General features: G+C 40.7%; 4 protein-coding genes and 1 pseudogene across 5 annotated transcripts; 4 read left to right on the top strand and 1 right to left on the bottom strand.

The window, feature by feature from the left end:
• Positions 1 to 19: 19 nt before the first annotated feature.
• LOC109472674 (nucleoside diphosphate-linked moiety X motif 8-like) lies at positions 20 to 3,905 on the top strand. Of its 2 annotated transcripts, none has more exons than XM_019772516.1 (5): positions 20 to 179; positions 1,972 to 2,411; positions 2,693 to 2,825; positions 3,142 to 3,222; positions 3,672 to 3,905. In XM_019772516.1, the coding sequence occupies exons 2-5, from the start codon at positions 2,002 to 2,004 to the stop codon at positions 3,900 to 3,902; spliced, it is 855 nt and encodes a 284-aa protein (XP_019628075.1). In that variant the 5' UTR covers positions 20 to 179; positions 1,972 to 2,001; the 3' UTR covers positions 3,903 to 3,905. The 2 variants fall into 2 exon arrangements, with proteins under 2 accessions (XP_019628075.1, XP_019628074.1); XM_019772515.1 differs by having other exon boundaries at positions 3,133 to 3,222.
• Positions 88 to 1,483, top strand: LOC109472703 (annotated as a pseudogene).
• A 4,229-nt stretch (positions 3,906 to 8,134) lies between the features above and the next one.
• Positions 8,135 to 11,132, top strand: LOC109472686 (galactose-specific lectin nattectin-like). The gene is made up of 3 exons (XM_019772532.1): positions 8,135 to 8,766; positions 9,741 to 9,861; positions 10,162 to 11,132. The coding sequence occupies exons 1-3, from the start codon at positions 8,644 to 8,646 to the stop codon at positions 10,632 to 10,634; spliced, it is 717 nt and encodes a 238-aa protein (XP_019628091.1). The 5' UTR covers positions 8,135 to 8,643; the 3' UTR covers positions 10,635 to 11,132.
• A 923-nt stretch (positions 11,133 to 12,055) lies between these two features.
• On the top strand, positions 12,056 to 13,186 carry LOC109472702 (collectin-10-like). The gene is made up of 2 exons (XM_019772556.1): positions 12,056 to 12,277; positions 12,609 to 13,186. Exons 1-2 carry the CDS (start codon positions 12,187 to 12,189, stop codon positions 13,061 to 13,063), a joined length of 546 nt encoding a protein of 181 aa, XP_019628115.1. The 5' UTR covers positions 12,056 to 12,186; the 3' UTR covers positions 13,064 to 13,186.
• A 1,748-nt stretch (positions 13,187 to 14,934) lies between these two features.
• LOC109472683 (uncharacterized protein C1orf158 homolog) lies at positions 14,935 to 19,946 on the bottom strand. The gene is made up of 5 exons (XM_019772528.1): positions 19,737 to 19,946; positions 18,416 to 18,526; positions 16,401 to 16,581; positions 15,690 to 15,877; positions 14,935 to 15,285 (listed from the first exon to the last, which is right to left on the bottom strand). The coding sequence occupies exons 1-5, from the start codon at positions 19,839 to 19,841 to the stop codon at positions 15,109 to 15,111; spliced, it is 762 nt and encodes a 253-aa protein (XP_019628087.1). The 5' UTR covers positions 19,842 to 19,946; the 3' UTR covers positions 14,935 to 15,108.
• Between the last annotated feature and the right edge of the window lie 1,549 nt (positions 19,947 to 21,495).

The raw sequence follows: 21,495 nt of genomic DNA, 5'->3' as shown, positions 1-21,495 counted from the left end.
AGTGGTTGTGATAGTCCTAGGTTTTCGGGTCAAAGTTGAGGGTGACATTGTACTTTTTCGGGTAAAAGTTTGTCACTTTTCCGCAGAATTTCTGTCTTTTATGTGACATAAAATCGGCTAAGAGAGTACAGAGAGACTCGTACTCATCTGTGAGAAAGGAAAAAGTTAAATACCTTGTGGTAGGTAAGTAAATTAACTATAATTTTATCGTTTTATGGCTTATGAAAAAATGCACGTGGGGTGGGGGGCATTCTGCTCGAATTCGCGTATTCGAAACCACACATTTGCTAAGTATGTAGATGTATTTAACTTATAACAATATCTAATATATTATATTAGATGTACATGCAAACACTGGCGTGTGAAAACAAATGACATTTTCCCAGGCACCAATAGCAAAACACTGACCTTAGATCCACCACATTCATGTAAATAAAAAAAAAAACAGATACTAGAATAACTAGATTTTTGTAGGTACAATTTTTCATGTGTAAGAAGCCTTTTCTTTCGGTCACAGGCTAACTGGGATTTTTGTCCTCTGTTTTCCCACTCCTAGATATTGTAGAGGTTCAGTCCTAAGTAGAAGGAACATTCCTTTTTGAGAAGAACATACAGCAGCATGGCTGACCAACAACCCTCAGGCAGTGGTGACAGGTCACATGACCAGCCCTCCACCAATGAGAGCAGCTCTTCTGGCACCATGGCAACCACTTCTGAGGAGGGTGCTGTCGGGGGTGCTGAACCCACATCATCTACAATCCGCGACCTGATTGGTGGAGAGGGCGTGCCTGACAACATGTTCGCCGTTGTCCCGTTGTCGTGGTGCCCGCATCTGGAAACCATAGCAACCCTCCCTAGCGACGGTCTGGACGCATCGGCGCCGTGTGTGACCTGCGGTGACCCCTCCGAGAACTGGGTGTGCCTGCACTGCTACCAGGTGCATTGTGGGAGGTTTGTGAAGGAGCACATGGTACAGCATGGTGAGACTACAGGACACAGTATGGTGCTGAGTTACGCTGACCTCTCCGTCTGGTGTTACCCTTGTGACTTCTACGTACACAACGAAGCCCTGCTGCCTGCCAAACGAGCAGCACACCTGAGCAAGTTTGGCTGTCTGCCTGGCTGTTGATGGAAATTTGCACTGTTCAGCAATATCACTAGTAATTTATGGTAAAAACAGTGACATTTACTAGTGGTGGAATGGAATTTGGAACTGCAGGATGGAATTATTTGTTAGTCAACAGGCAATGGTTTTCATTCGTTTTCTGCTTAGAACTTAACTGTCATACATGAAAAGAATTATGTTTTCGTTGTCGTGCAGTCGAAGTATGTTTTGAATTTGTGACAAATGTTACGCTATATGCTACAACTTTAAACACCATGATGCTGTTTAGTATTATTTCACTTCTGTATGCACTTGTACTAGTATCCCTTCATAATAATATTACACTGTATTATATTGTGAATATTAATACAAGTTTGGAAATAAAAGCCAAATATTCCAATATCAAGTACTTGTGTTGTGTGACTTTCTGCTGGCTCAAGTCATGTTTATGTCCGCTGTATGAGCCTGACTGAAAAATACAATGTCATGTAAGATGGTGCTCTTCGCGTCTCATCGACTTGACTATAGGTCCACAGTCCTCATCAGCAATGCCTGTTTTATTCATTCATTTACTAGTACACTTGTATTATACATGTATACTATTAATCAATGCATTAATCAATACGTATGTCAATTCAGCCAAACGAGGCAGATTTCTATTGGGTACTCAGAGCAGATAAGCAGAATACAAACTAAGGATTAGCGATAGATGATAATCATATGATATGTGTTCATTTTTCAGTACAGATCATCATGGACTTACATGTATATATGAATATGACCTCAGCTACAATTCATATACTATGGTATATAGTAATTAGCCCATGTAAGTCCCGGTTTATCAAATGCTTTCTTTTCTCTCCTAGGTGAAGCACTTCTTGTGCCATTCTGCAACTATGAAGCTGTGGATTTCCGTCCTCAAGACTAACCATATACCCCAGAGAGTTTTGGTCACCCATGTCAGAACTTTGTGCTACAATACAGCCAACAACAGTACAAACTTCTCAACTCACACAAAACATGTCTCAAACAGAACTAAACTTCAAGAAAAGTTTCTTGGTGCCAATAAGACATGCCGCAGGCTTTCATCGTCTTACTCAAAGGAGACTGCTATTCAGAACATCCTTCTTGAGGAGAACAAATCCAGGACATTGGAACGGATACCGAAGATGAGGAGTATTGTTACTAACGAGAAAGTGACAGTGGGGGCTGCAGTGTTGGTGCCACTCTGTACGGTGAACGGAGTCCCTTCTGTGCTCTTCACTCTCAGGTCTTCAAGACTAAGAAGCCACAGAGGAGAAGTCAGGTTAGGGACTTAGGTGCAGATTGATGTTTTAAAACTTTTAATTCAACACATAGAAAATGTTTACTTTATAATTAGAGCTTTTGCCTGTAACATTACCTATGGCTGATAGTACTTTGGAAATATCAGCTAATTTACAAAGCAATGTATAAGAGTTTAAATGCCTACCTACCTATTAGAGTGTGTCACTTGCTAAGGTTTGTAATAAGTATATAAAGCTATGCTAATCTATTTGATATTTTCTTTTAAGACGTTTGACTTTTCTGTATGTACATGGTTTCCAGTTTTCCAGGCGGCATGTGTGACAGTACTGATCGTGATGTCGTGCACACTGCTCTACGGGAAACAGAAGAGGAACTGGGCATCCCTTCCAGTACTGTGGACGTCTGGGGACCGCTCAAACCTATACCTGACAGGGTAGGTACATGGGACTGTTCATTATATGTGGGGACCGCTCAAGCCTATACCTGACAGGGTAGGTACAGGGGACTGTTCATTATTTGTAGGGACTGCATAGAAATTGGCAAAAGAGAGAGATAACATGCTAAGGGAGTTGGTCTGCTAGAGAGTACATTTTGATGCACCCGGGCCAATTTCTACTCTTTCTGGGCGCCTCCCTAAGCCTGGTAGAGGCTAGTGCATGTATGTTACCTACTAAAGATAGTCTAGACTATAGTCTATCTAAATGCATCTGTGTTGTGCAGTATTCCTGACATAACAGTAGTTCTTACAGAAAAACACCATGACAGTTGTGGCTGTACTGGGAAATGTTGGAGAACTGGACCCTACAAAACTCAAGCTCAGTCCCAGAGAGGTGAGTACAGGACTGTCTTGACAAATTGTGGAATGAAAACCTGATGTTGTTTATGACATCTGTTGCTGCTTCTTTCCTCTAGCAAACAAACAGCTGTTTTTGTGTTAACCAACATATTAACAACTGTTATCCACCTTTAACAAATCCACGCGAAGGCTGCCGTGTCAACTGTTACCCTCACTCAGGTGTAGGGACTGACACGGTCATCCTACTCGGAAAGTCTGTATCTGTATATCTGTACATGAATCTGTATCTGTGCATGACTATGTATCTGTACATGAATCTGTATCTGTGCATGACTATGTATCTGTACATGAATCTATATCTGAGTACAAATAAAAGATCACGAGTGATTGCCATAGACAAACATAGCAGCAGTGTTTCCCCTGTCCTTCTTCCACCTGCTCAACCAACCAAACAAACAGTTGTTTATGTTTATGTTTACCCAGGTGGCAGAAGTGTTCACTCTGTCCTTCTCCCACCTGCTGGACCCCGCCCACCAGCGCTACACCACCGTGAAGCGTCGGCATGACAACTACAGCTACACCATGCCTGTCTGGCTCGGCGGCCCGCACCGCGTCTGGGGGCTCACCGCCATCATGCTCGATCAGGTACTCGTTGCCATAGCAACAGACTGGTACAGAACAGTGCTCAGGTCCAGCTGGAGGCAACGCCGGTGACATCCACAGTTATGTTTGATTTCAAAATAAAGGTTGCTAAGCCCGAATGTCATGTTTTTCTTTGGCAATGTTGATCATATTTGCTGTCTTGCATGTGTTACACAATTTTATGCTATCAGAGACTGAATAGGCCTCCTTTCTGTGAGCTTGTGGCCATACACATCTACTTCTGGAGAACCATTCCCATTGTCAGAGAGAAACTGACCCACCAATAAAAGTTCAATATTCTTTATCACTATGAAAACCAGTACAATAGGAGCTCAGGATTCTCATGGCCCCACCTTAAACACTGACTTTGACTTTATATTACACGATTTTGCAACCGTGGGCCAAGTAAGGTCACTAAAGATATATGCGAAGTTGATAAGTACAAGGCAACTCCAAATAAGTTCAACCTCCACTCGCTTCTTAGCTTAAAATAGAAATAAAAGCACAGATATCTTTTTCAATGAAAATGGTGTAGAATTTAGAATTAAGAATATAATAAGAATACAAATAAGTAGTAGCTCCCCAAGTAATCATTGATATTGCTCAACGTTTTACATGTTAGGGCGATTTACGGTAGGCAATGAAGGGGACAGAACAGCCAGGTGACCGAAGACTGTTGTTATAACACAGCATACGTTATTACTTGCCAGTGAAGTCATACCTCCTCTAGAGAAGTATCAACAGCCTTGGGGTTCGTACAGTTACACCGCACATATTACATTTGTACATGGAGTTCAGAGCCAAGTAGATTTCCGTGTTAGTACAACACACATTTGATTGCCTCCTAATGTCTGCCTCCAACCAACATTGACTATATGCGACATAACGGTCATAATGGTCCTGTCTTGAGTTTCAGATCATCTTACAAAACAGGCTCCTGGCCTTCTCATTGTCCTGTTATGCAACAAGAACTACAGTCTTGGCTTTCAGTGGGTTTATGGTAAATGGTCTTAGGCATATGTTTACTTGCCCTTAGGAATCCGTTAGTAACATTAACAGGGTGAAGTATCAGGCGCTCGTCCATTATTACAAGGCAGTGCGTCAGTCGTATCCAGACCTTTATGCTCCGAAAGAATCAACCATCCATGTCGGACAATAAGAGCAGCGTTGAGTTGCAAACTGTTTTGTGTAAGATACCGGTGTTGAACTTCACAGTAAGCACTGCTTTATTTGGTAACATCAACATCAAGGCGAGTACCATGCGCCATTCTGACTTAACCACTGAGTACAGCATTCGCACAAGTCGTTTTCAGATCGTTGTCCACCAGAAGAACCAACCATGGCCATGAAATCAGTGCTTGCGATCCTGGCTGTCCTGGTGTCCCTGCAGGAGACTTCAGGTCAGACAATCAACATCAATGTCAACATGCCTGAAGGAGGGGAGAAATCAGCTGCCGCTCAGGTCAGTCTGCGCCCTATACATGTAACTTAACGTACGCACGTTCGGTCGTCTTCTTTTCTTAAAACCTTTATATACATGTACGACGATGTAGCAGCCTCTACAAATGCAGCAGAAGCCTTTACATTTGATAGTCTCAAGCGAAAATTAGAGATGAATGAATGTTTTGACAAGTCGTTCAAGTTGATATACTAGTAACCAGATTCAGATTATTTCTCATATTTTTTCCAGAACCTTCTCATGACTGATTTGCAGGAGAAGAACCTGAAGCTGGAGTTCGAAAAAGCCGAGTTAGAGCAGCGTGTCAGATATCTGAGCAAAGCACTCTGTGGTGAGCCTCACAGCATTTACAGCAAAGTATTCTTAGAGCAGGGCAGCATATTCGGAACATCCTCCCATGGCAGGGGCAGCGGCTCCGAATTCCTTCTCCACCCCCTACCCCTGCCGAATAACATGGCATCTTCTACTCTACGACCCCAGGAATATTAATATTCATGAGCTTGCCTTATTTGGCATGACCCCATTTCTGACTTGGGCGGCGAAGGGACGTCACCCTCCCCGCCGGCGACTCCGCCGCCGCCCGGTGACGAGCCCGTTAACGCGTTGGGGAGGCCGTGCGGGGCAAAGTCACCGAGTTAACACCTTCCCCGTGCTCGGCGGGATCCGCGCGCAGCCTCCAGCACACGCTAGCGCCCCGCCGACGCCCGCAGCGGCCTGCATCGCAAAAGTTCTCTTCCCGAGACGACGCCATGTTTGTTTTTATTTGTCACTGAATAGCCGACATGATTGGTTCCGATAGCTAGCGCATCTCATAAATATTAATGTGAAGTGCGTTGAAGATTTTCTCTGTGATACGTGATTGGCTGAGAGCGTGTCCCTGGAATCGGGTCGCCGAGTAGAAGATGCCATGTTATTCGGCAGGGGTAAGGGGTGGAGAAGGAATTCGGAGCCGCTGCCCCTGCCATGGGAGGATGTAAGGGGTGGAGAAGGAATTCGGAGCCGCTGCCCCTGCCATGGGAGGATGATTCGGAAGTAATGAGTAGGAGTGTATCTTGTAATCACCTATGTTATACATGTATTTAAGTATTGCTAAACGTACACCACTGACAGGCGTGATGGAAAGTTTTGAAACAGCCCACCGTAACCTAGTAAGTGCTACATGTCTTGAATTCAGTCGGGACAAGGAAAAATATGTCTTTAATCCTATCAAGTATTGGTAAACATCGGAAAATGAACTATGTTACCTATGTGTGAATCTATCTAAATTGTTTTCATTCCCTCTGCAGCCTGTAATAACAAGACACACAGTTGTCCCAGCGGTTATGTCCAGTTCTGCGATAAGTGCTACAGCTTCTCTGATGACCAGAAGAACTACACCGACGCCAGGTCCGCCTGTCAGGCTGCCGGAGGGCACCTGGCTATGCCAAAGGACCAGGCAACAAACGACTTCCTGGTCAAAGTATTCTGGTCCTGGTACATCCATAGTGGCTTAATGCATGGCCCGGTCTCCTCGATATCGATATGGTTCGGTCTGACAGACCAGGTGAGGGAGGGAATCTGGGTGTGGGAGGACGGGACAACACTCGGCACGACCGGCTGGTCCGATTGGTATACGGGACTGCCCGATGTGCACGTTACCTATCGTGACTGTGCTACTTGGTCAATCAAATATTTCGCTAAGTGGGCTGATTTTAGATGCCTTGAAGAATTCTTTTATGTATGTGAAAAGGGTGCTACTGTTATCCCCTAATCAAGTACACGATCACTGGTCAAGAACCGTAGCGTGTACAAGGTTTGAAGTTCATAAAACCTTTCGTGTTGTGATTTACGCAATGTTTCATAAGTGTGTTGTGTTAAACCAAGGAGGTTAAATACTTTGATTTTAACTCCATGGTTAAACGTTATACGGGTGACATTTGAAGTATAGAAACTCAGCCTGTATATTGTGACAATTATGTTTTATTTACGGTAGATATTTGAAGTATGCGTATGGCAGCGTCATGTTGTGAAAAACTTGGTAAGACGAGTATTTATCATACAGTTCAAAACGTAATAAACCCAGCCTGTAGTATGTAAATGTCCTCAGAATATGAAGTAATGATGCAAGGGCACTGGCGTCCTAGCTATAATCATAACATTATGAGATAATGAGGAGACATGTAAGAAACACAATCATTGGTTTGACAGGTTTTGTCTCTATGGACAGAAAACTAGGGCTGAACTAGACGGTAAAAACTACTCTATGCTTTTGTGATTTCAATAAAAGTTTTACTGATTTTGACAATGTTTGTGGCCTTATGAAATGTATATAATCTATGCGACGACAGCTCTCTCTTTGCAAGCTGAGCACTTGAATTAGCAGGACCTGATAGTTCATGAGACTGAAGCACAACTCCCCCCTCTGTCGAAGTATCAATAGCCTTGGAGTACAGGTACGATGTATGTGACCTGGAGTCCTGGACCCCATGTAGTTTTCCGTGTTGGCACAACATTTGATTGATTGATTATAATTATATCTGCTCCCAACCAACATTGACTACAAGGCACATAATGGTATTGGGTTTTAAGTCATTTCACCAAACAGGCTCCTGGCCTTCTTGGTGTTCTGTTATGCAACAATGATTACAATCTTTAGTGGCTATTACGGTACATAATGTCATTGACACTGTACCTGCCCTTCCGTTGGTAACATATAACGGGGGGGGGGGGGGGTATCAGGCGTCCGCCGTCCGTTATGTTACACGGCAGTGTGCACGTCGTGTTGAGATCTTTATGTTCCAAAAGAACCAACCTTGCCTGTCGGACAATAAGAGCAGCGTTGAGTTGCAGACGTTTTTGTCCAGGGTGTGGTGTTGAACTACAGAGCACTTGGCACTACATTGGTAAGATCAATAAGGAAAGTACCAGGTGCCATTCCGACTTATGTGACTCCAGTAGAGCATTCGCGAAAGTCAGTTCCTTGTGCACTAAAAGAACCGATCATGGCCATGGAATCAGTGCTTGTGATCCTGGCTGTCCTGGTGTCCCTGCAGGAGACTTCAGGTCAGACGGTCAACATCAATGTTAACGTGCCGGAAGTAGTAAGCAAGGGGAGTATCAGGCGTCCGCTCATTATTACACGGCAGTGCGTCAGTCGTATTCAGACCTTTATGCTCCGAAAGAATCCATGTCGGACAATAAGAGCAGCGTTGAGTTGCAGACGTTTTTGTGTAAGATACCGGTGTTGAACTTCACAGTACGCACTGCTTTGGTAACATCAACATCAAGGCGAGTATCAGGCGCCATTCTGACTTTACTACAGTACAGTATTCGCACAAGTCGTTTTCAGATCGTTGTGCACCAGAAGAACCGATCATGACCATGAAATCCGTGCTTGTGATTCTGGCTGTCCTGATGTCCCTGCAGCAGGCTTCAGGTCAAACAATCAACATCAACGTCAACGTGCCTGAAGGAGGGGAGAAGTCATCTGCCGTTCAGGTCAGTCTCCTCTCCATACAAGTAACGTTACACACAAGCTTTATTCGGGGGTTTTGCTGTTTTAAAACTTTCTTATACATATATAGGGAGAAAGACATGATGGCAATTTTGTCTAAAGAACAGATTAAATCGCCACAAAGTGGAGGGCATACATGGAAAACGGCCTTTTGTTGTCACTTGTAGGACTTTTTAGAAATCCCAAGTTCCACATAATTAGCGCGAGGTATACGTAGTGACTAAAGCCATAAAACAAATTCAGCCAGGCATAGATGTAGTAATATAATAAGCCAAATGCAAAATAGTGATGAAAATAAACAGCAATATAGTGTAGCAGTAGCCAAAACCACGATGTAGCAAACCAAACTTAATACAGTGCACGTACCTGTTACCAGAAGCTCTGGTGTGCACAGTGCAACACAAGTATATATGAGTAGACATCCCCTACAACTTTTAAGTAACAGTCATGCCTGATCTTGAGCATAATAAGGAGGGGCAGGAAGGAGCTTATGTGACAAGTTTCAAACTAACGGCTATGTTAAAAAAAATTACAATTTGACTATCAAGTTCTAAAACATCGTATTAGCCACCATGTTCATCTAGGGTCTGTGATGGTCATGATCGTTTTGTTTCTCCCAACTGGCCGACTTTAGGACAAAAAGGATCTAAAAGTCACTTTCATCGCGCCAGTAATCGATTATAGTTATTATTTACTTATTTATTCTTATACTTAACTTTCTACTCAGCCCGAATAATTAGAGAACCAAGTTCTTGAAATATTCATATTACATTTTTCTCAACGTGTTTAAAATTTCGTTCATCCCAATTTAAACCCATTGTCATCAATGGAGGCCTATCCAGTAGAAAGCTCCGATCGACAGAGACTTATCATGAGCTATAGGTTCAGCTTTCACAGGTAGTCTGAGTTGATATAACCAGATTCAGATTATGATTATACCCCATCAATTTCTTTCCAGACTCTTCTCATGACTAATTTGCAGGAGAGAAATCTGAACTTGGAATTCGAGAATGCCGAGTTGAAAACTAAAAATGCCAATTTGGAGCAGCGTGTCAGTCATCTGAGCAATGCACTCTGTGGTGAGTCTTACAACATTCATAGAAAATTATTCTCAGCAGGGCAGCTTATAGAAAGAGCAGGATTGTATTTTGTAATCACCCCTATATCAACTAGGACCTCTGCATTCAAGTGTTGATAAACGTACACGCTTCTAGTAATAGGCATTGTTGAAACAGCACGCCGTATCCTAGAATATGCTACATGGCCGTCTTGCATCAGGAAAAGAGCAAGGAGAACATGTCTTTGATAATTTTTAGTGTTGGTAGACACCCGAATGTTAACTATGTAATCTAGCTGAATTATTTCTATTTCCTCTGCAGCCTGTAATAACAAGACACACAGTTGTCCCAGCGGTTATGTACAATTTTGCGACAAGTGTTACAGCTTCTCCTCTATACTTGACCAGAAGAACTACAAGGACTCCAGGTCCGCATGTCAGGCTGCCGGCGGGCACCTGGCTATGCCAAAGGATAAGGCAACAAACGACTTTCTGGTCAAACAGATCCCGTCCTTGTACAACTATGTAGCCTTAGTTCACCTGGGCCGGGTCTCCTGGATATCGGTGTGGTTTGGTCTTACAGACGAGGTGAAGGAGGGAATCTGGGTGTGGGAGGACGGGACAACACTCGGCACGACCGGCTGGTCCGATTGGTATAAGGGAAGGCCTGGTGTATACGTTTCCGATTATGACTGTGCTGCTTGGTCAATCAATTATCACATTAAGTGGGCTGAATTTTTGTGTAGTGAAAAATTCTATTATGTATGTGAAAAGGGTGCTACTGTTATCCCCTAATCAAGTACACGATCACTGGTCAAGAACCGTAGCGTGTACAAGGTTTGAAGTTCATAAAACCTTTCGTGTTGTGATTTACGCAATGTTTCATAAGTGTGTTGTGTTAAACCAAGGAGGTTAAATACTTTGATTTTAACTCCATGGTTAAACGTTATACGGGTGACATTTGAAGTATCGAAACTCAGCCTGTATATTGTGACAATTATGTTTTATTTACGGTAGATATTTGAAGTATGCGTATGGCAGCGTCATGTTGTGAAAAACTTGGTAAGACGAGCATTTATCATACAGTTCAAAACGTAATAAACCCAGCCTGTAGTATGTAAATATCCTCAGAACATGAAGTACAGATGGAAGGGCATTGGCGTCCTAGCTATATCGTGACATTGTGAGATAATGAGGAGTGGTCTTACATGCAAGAAACACAATCATTGGTTTGACAGGTTTTGTCTCTATGTACAGAAAACTAGGGCTGAACTAGACGACAAAAACTACTCTATTCTTTTGTGATGTCAATAAAAGTTTTACTGATTTTGACAATGTTTGTGGCCTTATGAAATGTATATAATCTATGTGACGACAGCTCCCAACCAACATTGACTACATGGCACATAATGGTTAAGTTTTAAGTCATTTCACAAAACAGGCTCCTGGCCTTCTCGGTGTTCTGTTATGCAGCAATAATTACAATCTTGACTTTAGTGGTTATTACGGTACATAATGTCATTGACACTGTACCTGCCCTTCCGTTGATAACATATAACGGGGGGAGGGGTATCAGGCATCCACCGTCCGTTATGTTACACGGCAGTGTGCACGTCGTGTTGAGATCTTTATGTTCCAAAAGAACCAACCTTGCCTGTCGGACAATAAGAGCAGCGTTGAGTTGCAGACGTTTTTGTCCAGGGTGTGGTGTTGAACTACAGAGCACTTGGCACTACATTGGTAAGATCAATAAGGAAAGTACCAGGTGCCATTCCGACTTATGTGACTCCAGTAGAGCATTCGCGAAAGTCAGTTCCTTGTGCACTAAAAGAACCGATCATGACCATGAAATCAGTGTATGTGATCCTGGCTGTCCTGGTGTCCCTGCAGGAGACTTCAGGTCAAACAATCAACATCAACGTCAACGTGCCTGAAGGACCGGAGAAATCAGCTGCCGCTCAGGTCAGTCCCCTCTCCATACAAGTAACGTTACACACAAGCTTTCGCACATGTTCCTTTTATTCTAAACTTGTGTATTAGTAAAACAAATCTGTTCAAAGGTTGGAATAAAAAGACGCAGAACACAGTGGATGATGATGATGATGAATAAAAAGAGTCATGTGTAGCAAGCGGCCTCTCTCGATCTGCTATGTAGGACTTGTAGTGATCCTAAGTTCGTCATAATGAGCGCAAGGTATATATGCGTAGCAGCTAGAACCATAATGCAGTAGCCCTATCAACCTAGACATACATGTGGACTACTACACATCAGCTATAAAGAGTAAACCAAATACAACATAGTGATGCATTTAGATTACATCCCATCATTTCTTTTCAGAACCTCTTCATGACTAAATTGGAGGAGCAGAACATACAGCTGCAAGTCAAACTCGCCCACATGGAGCAGCGACTCAATGATGTGAGCGAAGAACTCTGTGGTAAGCCTTACAGCATTTAGAGCAACTTGTTTTAAGACAGGTCTGGGACAGCTGCGTAACATACAAAGAAGTAACAAGCAGAAGTGTATATTGTAAACACTCTTCTCAACTGGGAGTTCTATTCAAGTATTGATAAAAGCAAGTACATATAATACTACATTATAATATAATGTCCTTGATAAGAGTAAACAGCTTAGAACTAATAGGCGTTGTCGTATATGCTACATTAGTACATATCTTTAATTCAAAGAAAGGAAATATCTAATGGATAATATCAAACATTGGTAGACACCACAAAACTATAAAATAATTATTTCTATTTTCCCTGCAGCCTGCAAAGAGAAGACACACGTCTGTCCCGCAGGTGATATACTGATCTGCGACCGGTGCTACAGCCTCCCTAATATTTATGTTAAAAAAAACTACACTGAAGCCAGGTCTGTCTGTCAAGCTGCCGGCGGGCACCTGGCTATGCCTAAGGACAAGAAAACAAACGACTTCCTGGCGCGCGTTCTCCAGAGTCTCTTCATGTTCGTCGGTCGACGTCGCCACTCGGTCTGGATTGGTCTCACCGACAGATCTGAGATGGGAACTAGCTGGATGTGGGAAGACGGGACGCCGCTTGCTGGCTGGAACAACTGGGCGGCGGGGCGACCTCAGAATCCTCTTCATGGCGCCTTTTGTGCTTGCTGGGACGAGTTTCATGGCTACAATTGGAATGATGCACAGTGTGGCTCGGATGATTTTAATTATTTGTGTGAAAAACCTGCTACTGTTAAACCATAGTCAAAAGTTCTGATGGCCGGCAATAGGTTTGAAGTTCGTAAAAACTTCCATGCCATGTATTGTCTGATGTATTGTGTTAAACTTTATATTTCTACACTTTCCGTAAATTTTATGTATGCTCGTTCTATCTTACACTTGTCTATGTTTACTGTCAACTAGTACAGTATCCATTTGTCACTGAAAATAAAAGTTTTTAATCATCATATATACAATTGGTTTTGATTCAGTGACCATGACATATAAAAGGAATGAAATGCACGACTGCATCAAGTAAAAGACAAAACAATAAATCGTCTTGTATCCTCTCTTTTATCTGCCCTCCATGTTCCACCATCATGGCAACAGACATCTACTTTTCCCATTTTCGACATGTTGACCACTTTTGGAAGGCAACAAAATTTCTTAATTTTTGTTTAAATAAGGCGAAAATTAATGCAAGCGCTGATGTCATCCATAAAATTACTTATTACTATTAGTACTTTCTGACTGACCTAATGTGGTTTGAGAACAGGTCTAGCGTAGCCCCTATGTACTGGATTAAAAAAGAAGAAGAAAGTAGTGCTAAATTGAAATGTAAAAACTACTTTGTACTTTTGTGGTGTGAATAAAGGTTCAATTTCATTATTTTTGGCCAATGTGTGGCTCTGTGTAACTTCTTTGGCATCGGTTTTCCCTTTCAGTGTCTGAAATTATACAAAGTACATTTTATAAATGAACAACGATGTACAATGTTTGCTACACAATATTGTTAGTTTTTTTAAAATTAGTTTACTACTAATAGAATAACGAATACCACCCATATCAAGAAGGTATCAAACTCTTTTATTATAGTGTCTCTTGAGTACATATAGCAAAGTTCACTGAGTTAAGGTTTGTTACACAAAGTTCTAACTTCCAACTTAACACAAATACAAACATTAGCAGCATAAGCATCGTTAAACACTTTGAGGTTTTGACCCAACCTTTTTTCCTTGGACTTATCAATAGGGAGTAGTGCACAATTGTGGTAAATTAAAATTTTATTCTGTGTTGCAAACATACATTGTATATTGTACAAGTAAAACTTTATAGGTTTCTCTTAAAATGGTATTACTTTGAACCCTTGAAACTTGCTTGGCCCATTGAGAACATAAGGTTTTATCTGAAAACTGCAAATAGTAAAAATACTAATAAAAACAAAATGAGAAATTCTTGGTAAAATATATAAGTAGCAGCCTTTGCTTAATCTCATTTGGCATAGAACACCCCCGCCCCACCCCCACTTACAAACAACGTGTTATGTACATACTGTCATACAGATGATACACCCCCTTGTTAAAATGGAGTAGTCCATAGAACACATGACTCTATCAACATCAGGTTGATACCATTCATAAAAAAAGGTAGTCAACTACAATTGATTCACATTTAGAAACAAAACTGGCTATGTGTCTAATACTCTACTGTGCAACAAAAAATAAGGAATTTGCATACAATTTCCTGTGCATGGTATCACACCTAAATTTATGCTGGTTGTTTTATAAATGTAAATCACGCTGATGAAGAGCAAACCTACCTGAGGTTTTTCTAATGTACATAAAATGTGACCTGTATTTCATATCAACACTTACTGAAGTTGGAGTTAAGGTTACAAACATTACTGACATGTAGATATCATCCATACCTTAATGATATATTCAGTGTACAAAATGTTTGCACAAAAATCTAACAATTACAAGCATTGAAGTTTTAATGCTACAATGGTGTCAATTTGACTTTTGCGCAAACAGTTTGTCTATCATTTTGACTAAAAATATGTCAATATTACAAGTAATTATGGTAAAGTTTAAACTTTGTTCCAACACACAAGGGAATTTGCCATGAATTTTGGGTTGTTGGAGGAAAGTTTAATCTTTCTATTATGGGTTTTACCAACACAGATGAGCTTAGAATCATTCAAATATGTGGATACCTGTTGTTTTTCTAGAGTTAAAATCAACGTTATGAGTCATATTGTACGGTTAAAAACTTTATAATCTGATCTGTTAAACATAATGAGTCATTGTTTATGCTACGGTTGCGACTCGCTCCATTTTTGCGTCTCCCATCGCTGATCCGACTGCCAATTGCAAGCCTGCGGGCTGAGCCATCGGTTTGATGTAACCCGTCATGGCGGCTGACTCTGGCGGCGCGGCTCCGTTCCGTAACAACGATACACTGCGTAGTGTCAGGTCCTTGTTGACCTAAAGAGATTAGAGACATCATTAAAATTTAAATATGAATATCAATGAAGATTAGACATCCAGGTAATATCAATAAATGCATCGAGCAACCGAATGAAGAGAATTTATTTTGCATTGGTAACTGAGTGATTACATGGAAATTTGTATTTTGGCATGACATATGACAAAATCACCAAAATTTAAATCACCAAAACTTAACAAGAGACAAAAAATGAATTATTTATTATAATAGAAAGGCAAAAAGAAGTTTGATACAATATCAAATGAAATTATATATTCGTATGCCAATTAATTCGTTGATTCAATAATTTATTCACTCACTCACTCACTCACTCACTCACTCACTCACTCACTCACTCACTCACTCACTCACTCACTCACTCCTTCCTTGATTCCTATCTCACCTTGTTCGGCTGGTGAAGGTGACTGGAGATGGGTTTGGGAGTGGCGTACTTGCGGAATGACATGGCCTCAGTGGGATGTTGTACCCAGGAGGAGTTATAGATGGTGTTGTACTCTCCTGTCAGAGTCTCGTTCTGTTTCCTCCACTTCTCCTGCAGCTTCGGGTACAGGCCCCAGTTAGTGGAGTTACCTGCAGGGTAAAGAGAAAAAGAGGTTTAAGTCTGTGTTAGCTGTGGTAGGAATGGGGGCAATGTGCAACAACATTCTTAACTGGCCATGAGACAAAAAAAAAACTTCACGTACAACTTCTTTAATATTTTTTGCTGAAGTCTGCACAATTTTAAATGATTCTGTACCATTACTGTGAAGGATTCAACTCTTTGCAATACTTATAGTTTATAGTTTCCTTATAATAATATGCTTTTTTATATCAAATTTGTTGGTTGGCTATCATACATGTACATTTAATCTAACATGTTGGCCTGTAATGTAAGAACCCTCCTGTAAGATGGCACCGTCCATCAGCAATGTCACTCAGCCGCAAACTTTTCAGTCATTTCCCCACCCTTTCGGGTCTGAGAGTACCTTCACTTAACTTAAGTTTGCTGTCTTCAAAAGGGAAACATTGAAAACTCATATTAGAACATCCTAGTAAACACTCAGGGCTCCTCATCTTATTCTCTACAAAACTGAAATTAGGCAAATTTCCCCACCTTGTAGGGGGTAGTCAGACTTCTCCGGAGCCCAGGCGAGTCTGTGGGAGTCCCAGCTGCGGAGTTTGGGCAGCGTTCCCTCGTCCAGCTCACGCTTGTTAAACTGCTGGTCGTACCATGAGATCATGTTGTTGGAGTAGTGCTTGCCATGGTGGTCAAACACTAGCGACTTGGGAAGGCCCTGCAAAAAATAACCATAAACTCAGTCAGTCAAATTACCGGTATTGTTGTTACCATACAGTCTGTGATGCTTGCTATGGTGGTCAAACACCAAAGTTTTAAAGGCCCTGAGAAAAAAGAAAATTTTTGTATTAACCTTCTTCCTCAGCTGCCTATAACCCCATGGCCAGTACAAATTTGGTGCCAAATAGCAAAGTGAAGGTTAAACATTTATTTCAATCATCATGATGGCACTGTAAGTCATGCTGGTGGGATATATTATAATTGTGTTAAATGTCAATCTATAGGAGAATTTTGAAGGCGTGAAACAAAACATTTAGCATTAAAAAATGAAACAAGCAATGTCCATTATTAGTGCTTTAAAGTTTTTGTAAATCACATTTTTGAAAGTTTTAAAGCTTCCGAGATTTCACAACAAACAGCAGGTATTGAGCAAACTGATAATGGTATACTGTGAACAGGTGGTAAGCTATCCTTTATTTGCATAAAGGAAACAATGGGCAGGCTGGACCTTCCCATACATGTATCGTGGAGTTGGATTTCAAGCTAATTTTTCTGGCATGTTTGGATAGTGCCTCATATCACCCTTCTTAGTGAAGGGACTGCAGACTGAACTAGTCAGATCAAAAAGGCCTCTTCTTCTTTTCCAATGACCCGCTAGAGGTGAACCAGTCAGTTTATTTGACTTGTGCATTTCTGTACCCTCCCATCACCTCACCTGACCCCAGTGGTTTCTATGGTGTGTTGTGAAATACAGGGTCCCTTTCTTTCTCTGGTGTACGGTTCACACTGGGGATAATCCACTGTGGGAAACTTTAGTCAAAGAATGTACCAGTCTGCATGAAAGCTGACACTCATATAGATTATAGAAGTGAAACATTCCCCCTTGGAATATGTGAAGAAGTTATAGTACAGTTTGCATCCAGTCTTTAAGATTATCATGCAATTTTTCTGTCAATAATTAAGGACTTTCAAATACTGACAACTACAGGCTGAGATTCTAAATACCATAAATTTAATTATTTTTGTGATGACTTAATTTGGTGGAAGGAGGGAAAAGAAAGTTTTTTTTGGTCTTTTAAGTGTAGTACAGTATTTATACATTGGAAATGCATATTTTTGTTGTTATGAATTTGTGTGGTAGAGTTCAATGCAAAAATAAAACCATCGCAAAATGATCATTAGTTTCTATTCAGCAGGTGGGGAACACCTTATCTATTATTCATAATCATCCAATAAAAAGGAAACATACTTCCTGTCCATGTTTATACAAAAGAATGAGCATAATTGGTTTGGTCTGACATATCTGGGCCAAATTTTATGGTTTGGGCCATATATTATTCATGAGGCTTTTTTATGCCTGTATAAAATGGCTTATCCAATACCAATATAGGTCAACTAAGGAAAGGGACGATACTAGACTGAGTGTTCTGTATTTTAGGCAAGATGTGGTTTTGGCTTTTTAAAAAGCCATACTTATTTTGTTCCTTTTTTTTCTAGAATTAAACTTTTTAAAAGAGATGCACTGAAAAGATAGTGATCTGCATGAAAACACTCTGACTAAAGTATGTTGTAGGGAAGTTTGATGCAAGTTTTCGTGCCAATACTGTTTTCAAGTCCTCTTTCCTCTTGCAAAAGTCTTTTTGCCCTCTGTTTGAAATCTTATCATATTTTGTCTGACCCTGACCTCTTCCCTGACTTGCAATTGACCTCATTGAAAAGTGGCCAGAAGGTCTATTTGAGTATTTAATGAATAAACAATGGCTCAAAGTTTGAGCTTTTGTTTACTCTAGTCAAACAAAACAAACAAACAGTCTGCATGTCTGTCCCCTCACCTCGTTCCTCTGTAGCGCTGCCCTGCGGATGGTGATGTCAGGTTTGTGGCCCTTCCAGTCCCTAAAGTCCAGCCTGTGTGTGCTGGTGTGTCGGTAACGCCCCTTCTCAAACTGTGGCATAAACAAACAAACAACTGTCAACAAAGGTTTAGTTTTAATTATAACTTCAACTAACTTACTAACCCTAAAGTCTAGCCTGTGTACACTGGTGTGTCAGTGATGCTCCTTCTCAAACTCAAAGAGAAAACAAGAAAAATTCTGTTTTTTCTTTGAAAATATTAGATTATACCTTAAACTACCAGGGCCAATTTTTTCTTAAATTGTCACAGGGCTGATGTATGTCAGACAGGCAAAGTAGACAGTATTTACTAATAGATAAAAAAAAACACTTTAAATCTATGCTTGATGACTATGATGTAAATCAAGAGTCTAAATAGTCTGTTCAAACATTCTAGAACAGGTTCACAGGATAACATTCGTTACAGAAAGGTGACTGGTGACTGTAAATTTTTTCTTAACAATTGAAAATCTATCTTTTAAATTTCATGTTATTTTATTACATCTAACGTCTAATGTATTTAAAGTCAGGAAAAATTTACACAGTCAATTTTCTCTGTTATATCTTCAGTGCGCCCTCCTGAGTGGGCCATAAACATTACACCAGGCAACCAAACAAGCGTTGTTTATCTGGTACACAACAAAACAAATGACAACTGTTACTGTAACAATTTCTCTTTGCTGTTGAAAAAAATCCTTTAAAAATCGCAAACTTTTTGAATTGTCATTCTGACTTTTGCAAATACATGTATGCTCGTAAGATATGGGAAAGTTTTTAATTTGTTGACATTTTGTTATAGAAGTCAGATTTACTAAGCCATAACGTTATACGTTACAAGCGGCTATATCTTTTGGAGTTTCAACTTAACACAATCTATAGTTATTCAAAAAGTTTTGTTCTTGCCTGAGATAGTCGGAGTCCTTTCTTTTGACTCTAATTTGTTAGTAAGATCGGTTAACAGTCCCGAAATCAAATTATAGACGACTCTTTTCTTTGACTGAAGCGGTTCATACTGCTTCATTAGAGTTGTTGAAGTTTAACGCTTAGCTTTGCTTGTTTTGCTTCAACATTATCTTATTCTAGGGTGCCAGTAAGAAAGTTTCAACTAAAACTCAGGTAACCCGTGGTGTTCAGGCCGTGAAATGGCTAATGTCCCACCCGCTAAAACCGATTTGATCCATGCACTCGTGCAGAAAAACGATGGAAACAAACATCACCAAACCAAAGTTTCCGCCCCGCCAAATTTCACCAAAGATTTCTTACCTGATATCTCTCTTCTGACCAGTTTCCGATGAGAACTCTGTTGGCGTAACGTTGCTCTATCCTCCAACCGGGCATGTTCCACTTTCTGGGGTCTCCCTGCGCCATTTTTAGGCTTAGAAAGGCGAAAATTGGGACAGCAAATGTCGCGTGGAAGTGTGTTTAGTCTCGTGTCGCGCCTCAGCTGACGGCTTGACCTTTTGACCTGTAGCACCTTTCACTCTTTGTATATCCCTCCGCTTAGAACTTATAACATACTTTTACAAATCAAATTGCAAAAAAATATGCAACAAAAATACTCTGAACATAAACCCGAATCATAAGATGTTATAATATAAACTTTTGATTCTTCATGCTCAAAACATCGGTAAGTGATTGGAAGAACTACTTTGCACGCCGCGGATTCGAACACCAGCGTCCTCCGCCCTGTTGCTATGGAAGGCACGCCACTTGTTGCTAAGATAATGTAAACAATGCTGAGACGAATTACGGGCGAGCGTTGTTTGGTCGTGTTTTGTTTCTTGTACGCGTATTGTTTTGGTTCTCCCAATTACTACAGTAAGGCCAATCTTTTGACTCCCTTTTCTGTTTAACTATTGAAGCAGAAAGTTAGATAATCGTCGATTCCTTTAAAACATTTCAAGCAGCTGCAAACAAGTTTGAAGCTCATTGGTTTAAAAATCATGCAAGGTGCTAACTTATTTTTGTTCCTTTACTCTTCGTGTCATTTTTCTATTACTTTTCCCCTAGGTTTGAAAGTCGCCCCATACACGTCTTGTATATATGCATGTACTAACGCACTAAATTCACTTGTCTTTTTTAAAAGACTGATTAAAATCAGTTATTTAACGTTATCGGTTATGTTCCTTAGTGTCCTTTCCTTCATTTCCCCTTGTTTTATTTATACCGGTCACTTGTTTTGTAACTTACACATATGCAGCTGCTAGTAATCCGATACTATATTGGGCTGAGCAGTACGAAAGAAGAAGATTACATATCAACGTTACGAATACGAACTGTATGGTTACCATCATAGAGAAGTTCCCATACCTTGAACACCTAAATGCAAACGATAAATTTATATTTTTGATGCGTCTAGAGAAACCCTGCATCACAAACATGATCTGTTCCACATTTTCCATTGTACAAAGAGCGAGAAGAAGTTGACCACTCTGTATCAGCTCAGTAACTAGAACACTTTCTTGCCTAGTATAGTACCCTTGAATGTTATGTATGTCTAAGTCAAATAGTGTATCTTTTGTCTCCACCTTTCTACATTACGTTTGTTATGTGTCTGTTAAGTCTTGACCTGTACCTAGCCAGTCGTGGCATGAATGTACAATAAAGGTATTTCATTTCATTTCATTGTGTAGTAGCTAACCACTTTTTATGGCTTTGCATGACCAAACATGACCCAGTTTTCTTTCCGCTCTTCTCAACCGTTTGTTTGTTGTTGGTTGTTTGTCTCCACTTAAGGGCTGGGTGCAAAGCTATCAAGACGCGATAGTGGATGGAGATTTCTTTGTCTTTCTTGGGATCGTAGCTCTTAAAGTGTCTCTAGGGGTGAAGAAGTTTACGTAAGCTGTCTGGGGTTCGTCCATCCATTCATCTGCTTGAATGCTCTTTCATTCATTCATCCCTAAGTCCCATTTTTAGCCCTTTAAAATCGACCATTAAGTTTTACTAGCCACTATTTATTCGCGTTGTGCGGCGTTGCTACGTAATTAACGCGGAAACTCAGACACTCAAACTATTTTACTGA

Source organism: Branchiostoma belcheri, unplaced genomic scaffold, assembly GCF_001625305.1.
Source record: "Branchiostoma belcheri isolate BF01 breed outbred unplaced genomic scaffold, Haploidv18h27 scaffold28, whole genome shotgun sequence".
NCBI classification, from domain to species: domain Eukaryota; kingdom Metazoa; phylum Chordata; class Leptocardii; order Amphioxiformes; family Branchiostomatidae; genus Branchiostoma; species Branchiostoma belcheri.
Note: the sequence above shows the minus strand (reverse complement) of the source record. Positions and strands in the feature narration are given on the sequence as shown.